The 9017-nt window shown below is 49.4% G+C and overlaps 1 protein-coding gene across 2 annotated transcripts in view; it reads left to right on the top strand.

Annotated features, from left to right (window-relative positions):
• The first annotated feature begins 1484 nt into the window (after window positions 1-1484).
• The window catches only part of SBSPON (somatomedin B and thrombospondin type 1 domain containing), a 215643-nt gene continuing 208110 nt past the window's right edge, over window positions 1485-9017 (top strand). The window contains exon 1 of one of the 2 annotated variants that reach the window (XM_086965884.1): window positions 1485-2768. In XM_086965884.1, coding sequence (XP_086822010.1) covers window positions 2531-2768 — 238 coding nt within the window. In that variant the 5' untranslated portion in view covers window positions 1485-2530. The remainder of the gene's footprint in view (window positions 2769-9017) is intronic. The other variant, XM_086965883.1, reaches the window with a different exon arrangement.

The following is a 9017-nucleotide window of genomic DNA, read 5'->3' as shown; positions in this document are numbered from 1 at the left end:
CTCGATGACCAGACAAGTCAACGCCGTCTCATCATCCTGCTTCAACATTCTTCGCAAGCTCAAAAAAACATTTCATTGGATCCCCACCGAAACTAGAAAAACGGTCATCCACGCTCTGGTTACAAGCCGCCTGGACTACGGAAACACCCTATACGCCGGCACCACCGCAAAACTTCTGAAAAAACTCCAACGCATCCAGAACGCTTCAGCCAGACTCATACTAGACATCCCGTGTAACGACCACAACTCTGATCACCTGAAAAACCTCCACTGGCTTCCCGTCAATAAGAGGATAACATTCCGCCTCCTAACCCACGCACACAAATCACTTTACAAACTTGGACCCGAATGCCTCAACACACGACTTTCCTTCTACACCCCCTCCCGCCAGCTACGCTCTTCCAACCAAGCCCTTACTGCTGTACCCCGCATCAACAAAACCACCATGGGAGGTAGATCCTTCTCCTACCTGGCGGCTAAAACCTGGAACTCACTTCCCATTCACCTTCGCCTCACTCAGAACCACATTGCATTCAGAAAGCAACTTAAAACCTGGACTTTCGACTTGTAATTCCCCACCCTTCTTCAAGCGCCTTGAGACCCTCTGGGTATGTAGCGCGCTATATAAATTACTTGACTTGACTTGACTTGACTAGTACTATGTAAAATAGGCACCTTTCACCATTTGCATTACACCTTCGGAGGTGTATGCTCTGGAGGGGGGAGGGATGCGATAACAAAAAGTCTGAAGCAGATACATAAACATTAGAGCACGACTATGGCGCACTCCACGACTTGCAAGAGAGGCAAAATGGACTGTGCCACTGCCACTGGTGTTACGAGGAAAAATCAGTCGGAGATGCTAGTTTTTACACGCTTTGTGCAAGAGTGGAAGCATCACCCATTAGAAATGCTCCCCGTTATTGATATTTGAACCAATATATGCTCATTATTGTATTGCTCGCTTATCTCTCTCAATAAAACATTTTGTGAAATGAAGAAATGCTCCCCGTGCTTAGGAGACAAGGCACAGTCAAAGACTGTGGGAGTGAAGATAGCAATGCCAAGGGATGGCAGCCGGGTTGTGCCAGTCAGGGCTGGCAGCGGTGGCTGGCCCGGGTGACTCTGGCGTCAGATGTGAGGCTGCCGAAGGCGGCTGCTGATGGAGAGGAGCGAGGCATTGAAAGCCCTGCCAGTCTCCGCTGCCACCGGGAGACTAGAGGGGAAGAGGGCACAGACAAGAGCAGCCGCGGGTTGGCAGCGGCCGCCTCCCTCGGCCCTAGGTACCCCGGCTGCCTGGCCGGGTGCCAGGTGCTGCATTCCTTCCCTTGGTGAGAGCAGGAGCCAGCGGGGGAGGGACCGTGGACCACGGGCATCGAGCCCAGCGGAGGGGGAAGAGACAGGCAGGGGACGGGCGGCTCACACCACAGCGGGACCCTCCGCCCCTCTCTCCTCTGCATCCACAGCACCTGCGCGAGCTCAGCAGCATCCACAGCCCCGGGAAGGGAGGAGCGCCTCGCAGACCGACCTGAGGGAATCTGAAATAAGGTCACCCGGGAGCGCGGCATGAGAGAGACGTGCGACTGAACCCGGAGGGCAGAGCAGGGGCAGATATTCACGGGGCGCTGCCTCAGAGCCAGGGCACAGGTTTCAGGCACGAGGGTAGGGAGCGGAGCAGGTTCTGGGGAGTTTTCACTCTGGTTAGTGTGGGGGTGTCCCCAATTCCTCTTTGGCCAACCCGTGTGAGCTGACACAAGAGATCACACACGTTTCAGTAAATCGCGCCTGTGAATCTGCGGTGGTTGGGACAGCGCCCGAGCCTTCACAGCCTGGCCCCTGAGTACCCCGAGATCCCACTAGGAGTGTCCAGGCTGGGAAGGAGTGTCCGGGTTGGGAATTCTCCTGGGATCCCGTAGTGGGCAGAGTGTGTTGTCCTGAATAGTTTATGATTCGCAGAGTTAACTTCCGAGATTGCACAGTGTACTGGTGCAAGCGAGGCATAGGTAAAGATTGCACAGTGTAGGGGTGTGAGCGGGGCACAGATTGCACAGTGTAGTGGTGTGAGCTGGGCACAGATTGCACAGAGTAGTGGGTGAGAGGGGCGTAGATTCCAATGTATGGGTGTGAACGGGGCGCAGATTGGACAGTGTAGGGGTGTGGGCAAGGCACAGATAGCTCAGCGGTAATTGTGTCAGCTGAGCACATATTGCACAGTGGTAGTGGTGTGAATGGTGCACAGATTGTGCAGTGGCGTGAGCGGGGCACGGGTTGCACCGTAGGTTGAGCGGTGCTCAGACTCCACGGTGTGGGAGCCCCCTAGACTGCGCAGTGTGGACGGTGCCCAGACCGCATGGTGTGGGGAGCCTCTGAGACTGCATAGTGGAAGTGGTAGGAGCGGCGCTCAGGTGGCAGTGTCTACTGTGTGAGAGTCCATTAGACCGCACAGGGAAGGAGTGTGTGCCGTGGTTGCAGTGTGTGTGAGAACCACAGTACCTGCGGTGTGAGAGCCCCTCGGACGGCCGGGCTTCTGATGCGGTCACCCCCCATGGCACCGAGTCTGCGCCCGCTGCTGCTTCTCCTCGCCCTCGCCAGGCTCTGGGGCTCGGCTGGGGCCGGGTGCGCCGAGGCCGGCAGGTGCTGCCCTGGCAGAGACCCCCAGTGTGCCACCCAGGGCTGGCGGCTGGACCGGGTCTATGGCACCTGCTTCTGCGACGAGGCGTGCACGCGGGCCAGGGACTGCTGCTACGACTACACCCAGGCCTGCCCAGGTAGGTGGACGCTGCTTGTCACATTCACAGGGCGCGCTGGGGACTTATTCTGTGCCTTAAAAAACACAGGCGGGCTGGTCAGGCAGAAGATGAGTGCGTTGTAGCAGATCACACAAAGTGTCAGAGGTCAGGCGTCCATAGCTCCACTCTGAACTCATGCATGCGCACCATATATATACAACTCACATTCCTTTACACAGGTGAAATGCCTTTTAGGACTGTATTTGACGTCGGACCTCAATTTCTCATCTTAATTATCCCCCTAAAGGCATACACAGAACAGCTTTGCACGTGTCCCATGGTCGACTGGCCGTTTCACGTCTCGGGCGTTTCCGAAGTTGGTTTCTGCTTTCAGAGCCTGGCGAGGTGCCATGACACAGCCATGCCACCTTGGTTCCATTCTAGTGGTGGCCTCCTGTAGAATGGGGCTGGTTTCAAGATGTGCTGAGGGCTGACTTAGATTTCCAGTCCGTCTCTGAAGGGTTGTTTTCTTCGGACCATATAACACTGGGGTTTCTGTCCTGACCTGCCGTTCTTATAAGCGATTCATTTTCAAGTACGGTGCTTAGAAAATTGGGAAAAAAACACACACACCAGAGTCAAATCGGAACGTAAGTAGTGACTGTGACTGAGCGCGCGGCGGGTGCACGGCCAGCAGAGCAAAGCGGAGGAACCGGACCTTCAGAGTCGCTATTATAGCGGAGTACGTTTTCTTTGGGGTGATACTAACGGCTCCGACTTACAAACGAGCCTGCACGCCCCGAGCTGCCCCCCTACACACTCTGCACAGCAGCACTGGGATACAGAAGATGCAGGCGCGCGCTTCATCACACACCATGAATGCACCAAGAGGGAGTTTTACTTTTACACTAGTGTGAGGGAGCAGTAGTAACCTGTGTGTCGCGTGCTATGAAGGAACGGGCTCCCTGACTGCTCTTCGAATTATGAAGGAACGGGTTCCCTGACTGCTCTTCGAATTATGAAGGAACGGGTTCCCTGACTGCTCTTCGAATTATAAAATACAGCAATAATTATAATTTAGTGAACCCTCCAGTCCTCTGGGCCCAGGTGCCACTGCACCTGCTGTGTTAATGAAAGCTACGCCCCTGTGAGTTAGGCAGACATGCTGGGTGCAGGCAGGCCCGGCTCCAGGAATTTTTATTTGGGTGGGCCAAGGGTGCATTTGAGTGGGCCACTGCGGGCTAGATTTGTCGCATATATGTCTGGGCAGGCGTGCTTCAGGGCCCTCCTTTATCTCTTCTTAGTCTTACAAGGCCCAGTAAAAAGCACTCTTTTCCAAATCTCTTTCTAAATATTATCACTCTCAAAAAGTGTTTTTTTCCATGTAATGTTCCTTTAATGGGAAGATGAGGTTTCTGAGGTGGGAGTATCAGGCAAGTGACACTTCTCGGGCTCCCTCTGTGCAAGCCTTCAGGGAGAATCCCTCTATATTACTACCTCCAACTGACCCCGGACTCTGCAACGCACTCATACCCTTACAGGCTTGATTATCCACTACTCCTCCCCAGTGCACCTTATCTCACAGCTGACCTTGGGCCCCAGCCCCATATCAGGCACCATCGGGCTCCACTTTCATTTTTCCCGGTAAAAACATTAGTAAAATCACCTTGAAACTTAAAACATTGAATATAGCAGTAAATATAATTAGCACACACTTTAAAGTATGTTCCACAGTAGCCCTTATGACCCGACTGCTAATTAAATAAACAAAAACAGAAAGGCCATGACAGGGCTGATGCAAAAGTCTTTTTTGGCACCACACAATTACCACTTTCTCTGTGAATACCTTCACTACCACCTTCCAACCCTCATCCCTCCATGGCCCCCCTTTTGACCTCCTCCTCGGATTCCCTCACTGCCACACGCCACAAGTGCCCCTCATCTCCCTATAGCCCCTACCCCTCATGACCTCCTCCTCAGACTCCCTCACTATCACCCTCCACTAGTGCTTCTCATCTCTCCCTAGCTCCCCCTCCACCCCATGACCTCTTCCACGGATTCCCTCACTGTCACCCTCCAACAGTGCCCCTCATCACTCATAGCCCCGCCCACTACCACCTCCTCGGATTCCCTCACAGCCACTCTCCAACGGTGCCCCTCATCTTTAGGTAGCCGCTATCTCACATGCATTTCATTTGTTGTATAGACCTACTCATATCAGTGTAGGGTGTCACAGTACTTTACACCACGCACACATTATACAGAGACAATCAACCATACAAGTATGTAAATCAGTCTTCAGGGAATGTCACATAAGCTAATGAGGATTACGAGGTGTAGGAATCACATGTCATCCATACTGGTGGGCAGTATATTTTAAGAGGGTTTGGTCTGGGGAAACACAACCTTAGGATCTAAAGAGTATTCCATGTGGGTCAGCTTTACTGATAAAAATGTATATCTGCCCCAAAATACTCATTTTAGCAACATTAGAATAATGAAAGACCGAGGAAGTTCTAACTATATAACAAAACAAAAAAGCGAAGTTCTAATATACCATTCATGTTTGTATGCAGCTCTTTGGTGACAGTTCATTGGTCACTGTCCTATGTTAGGAGTGTTACTTCTGAACTGCAAGTAGCACAAGGATCTCTGTGACAAAGGCAGTAACCCACTGAGCATCCACATAAAGTACAGCTAATCTGCATTTAAAAACTACTAACAGACAAATGATTGCTCTCCAGCAAGACCATTAATCACCAGCGTTATCTGGGCATTTTGTATTGTCTTGTTGTCCTGCATCAGCCATGATAATGATAAAAACTATTAAAATGAAGCACACACGAAGTATGTGTCCTGCTGGGCCTGTGCAGATTTAAAAAAGAAAAACAAATAGTAACACATTCTCTTACCTACTCCATAAAACAAACTTTGTGTCATAGTCTGATATGATAAGCAGCTGCAGGGGTCAGGAAAGGTGAATAGGAATAAACAAACTTCTTTTCTCCTGCACTGCATTGAAAAAGAAATATCCACACAGCAGAACAGTAGGCAAAGGTAACCATTGTCAAAGAAAGGATTTGTCGCCTTTCACCATGTGGAGATGAAGGGGTGAAAAAAAACCAAAGCCTTGTTGCCATATCAATGGTCTTTTAAAGACCTGTGAAGTACTCGGGTGAGGCTGCTATAATCTCTAAAACTGTCTGTGTGTGTGTGTTTGTGTGTGTGTGCGCGCCCGGGAAGCTGTCTCAGCCCGGGTGCACGCACACACAGACAGCTCTTTGAGCCCAATGCCATTGCGCGCCTGCCTTCAAGCCCTCACTGCGAGGGCCAAGGGTCCTGTATGGGTGGACCAGGATCAGGTTTGGGTGGGCGTGGGCCACCCACTAGAACCGGGCCTGGGTACTGGCGTCTCCCTCAGTAAACCCGACATGCTGTCCATACAAAGTGAATAAGACCCTAGTGAGGCAGGATGAAATGCATTATTGCCAAATTCAGGGGCCATGGTCACGCAAAATTAAAAACAGATCATAGACAATTGCAGAAACCTCCCTCGGCGCTAGCTAAATAGTGCTGCCCATGTTGTGCAGAGTGTAACGCAAAAAAGCGGATGGGAGGAATGCTTGCAATGTATCTATCTACTGGCACTCGCTCGGTGTAGCACCCCAACCCAGGGCTTTGAGTAGGATGAAAAAAAGGGGGGGGGGCAATGTAATTAAGGGTGTGGCGTAAAAACACGTAAACTAAAAATCTGTGCTTAGCATAGGGTGTCTCCCGACTTGCATTTTGCTGTTTCTGTCATTGCATCCAGATATATGATCAACTGTGAGCTATTGTTAAACCACATGCATTTCTCTTATACATGAACTTTGGTTACTATGTACTTTACCTTTTGTACCCGGGTAATGATTGTCCCCCGGTTCTGTACCCTTTTGGACTAACGCCTTTTTTAAATTTCTTGTATACAGATTATATAGACATTGCACTTTAGTCATATCCTTGCATATTTTGCACATACTATTGCACTTTATGCCCAGCGTAGGCCTTTCTCTGATTTGTACTACCTCACTTGGCATGTTTTGCACTAAATTTCTAAATTGCTGCTAAATACAATGTTCAATTTTTGCATATTTTGCACATACTATTGCACTTTATGCCCAGCATAGGCCTTTTTGTTTAGTACCATTCCACTTGGCATGCTTTGCACCAAACTTTTAATTTGCTGCTACATATAGTGATTATTTTCTACTGTATACAAATGTGATATATATTGCAGGTTTTAACTTGTTTGGTTTGGATCAATGTAATTGTTTTTAGAAAAGTTTCATTATTCTTTCCTCTTTACAAATGTGACTTCAACTGCATTTAGGAATGTTGCTATATGGTTGTACTTGTACAAACAGAATAAAGCATTTTGAAACGATCACTAAGTAACATCATACCTACAACAAGTCTGGACTATTGGCTTTGTCAATGGTTGTTAGTTGCATAAGCTAAATACGTAGCAACTGTGGCTTGTATATAATATTGAAAAAGCTTCCACTTAAAGCCCTAGTGACACCACAACAATGTTGCTGCTCCTGAGTTTCAAACAGAGAAGGGAACTCTAGAGAGAAAATGACTCTTTCTAAAGGTTTTCCCTTCCCCACCAACTCTCACCTGGCATGACGTCGTGCCGTACCTTCTCCACAAGTGATTAGTGAGCAGTGTGAACAGTGCACATCCACGTGCCTGCTGTCATTGCAGTCCAGAAAACGGACCGCCTGTGCCAGGGCTCAAAACAGATCCCGATAGAGACCCGTTTCGAGGCCTCCTTTAAAAAAACTGCCGGTGCTCAGCACCGGTGAGACCCGCCTCACTTAAAGCCCAGCCCCCACCCTTAGTCCTTTTACTCACCATGCCCCCTCAGTTTGTCCAGAGCAATAAGCAAATGATTCTTTACCCTGCTCCTCTTAGGAACAGTCCAGCCCGAACTGCCAGGCCAGGTCCTCCCTGAACCGGAACACAAGCAACCCAGGACTGATTTTCCCTTTGTATGCCTTCATCAACTGGGTACAGCTTAGTTCCAGTGACATTGTGAGCATGGGACCCACGTCTGGTCATACTCATGCCACTTAGGGCCGTACATAAAACACAAAACGTTTCACTTCTTTTTTTACATTTCCTTATCATCTTTAAAAAGGAAGGAACAAAAAAAAGCTATTTTGCACAGAGAGAAGCAAGCATTAGATTTGAGGTCTGCCAGTGCTACTGGAACACATCTCCCTGGCATGGCGCAATAGTACATGCAATCATGAAACTGTAAGGTTATACATCAAAAGGGAGTTTAGGTATGCACATGCATTTGAAACTTAATAAGTCTAGAAAATGTTGTGGCTAACTGGGAGGAAGGGGGCGAGGGGAGAGAGTAGCTGGTAACTCTGACGGGAGAGAGTTTTAGGCTCCTGAATAGGAAGCCGGGGATACGGCCAATGGCAGAACAGGAGGGATACTTTGGACAGTGGATCCGGTGTTGTGGGGTGAGCTGGATCAAAATAGATGGTAGGGGGATTATGAGAAATGGCAGGGCTCATCCAAATAAATGAATAGGAAGTTGCCATCAGTTCGGTGAACAATCTATCCCACTCCTGGATGATGGTCCAGCGCTGTATGACCCTAGCCTCTTCCCTATGGCGCTGCCTCACCCCTAGCCCATGTGCACAATGTCTGTCTCCAGGTTTTACCAGAGGGGGCTGTGGGATTTTCCATTTCATCATGATGGTGTGATTTGCAATGATCAGGGCCAGGCCATAAAAGCACTGCTTGGGGCATTTGTCCCAGGATCTTATCCTCCAAGTGTCCACCACCATAGCTACGTAATGGGCGTCAGCTTTTGAGACCCCTCAGCACAATAAGAGCCCAATCAAGGGCCGTCCCAAAGCACGTGCCTAAAGTCTGCTGCTTGGGATTTGCATATGGCACATGCATCCGGAGCCTCAGGGAAAATTCTGTGTAGCCACTTAGGAGACCGGTAAACCCTGTGTATTATGTTAAATGGAATTAATTTTAGGCGAGCGTTTCTAGAGATCTTGTGGGGAGACTCCAGTACTTTCTGCCACTCTTTGTCATGTAAGGCTTTGCCGAATTCTTCCTCCCGATTCCCTCTCAAGGATTGTAAGGAGATCTGAGTGTGGGCTACAACAGTTTTGTACAGCCAGGATATGAGTCTGCAGCAATTACAAATTGTTTCTAGGGTGTGTACAAGCTGGTGAGTGTTTGGTTCGGACTCTCCACCATTCCTAAGTCTCT

This window comes from Lissotriton vulgaris, chromosome 4_1 (assembly GCF_964263255.1).
Source record: "Lissotriton vulgaris chromosome 4_1, aLisVul1.2, whole genome shotgun sequence".
NCBI lineage: Eukaryota > Metazoa > Chordata > Amphibia > Caudata > Salamandridae > Lissotriton > Lissotriton vulgaris.
Note: the sequence above shows the minus strand (reverse complement) of the source record. Positions and strands in the feature narration are given on the sequence as shown.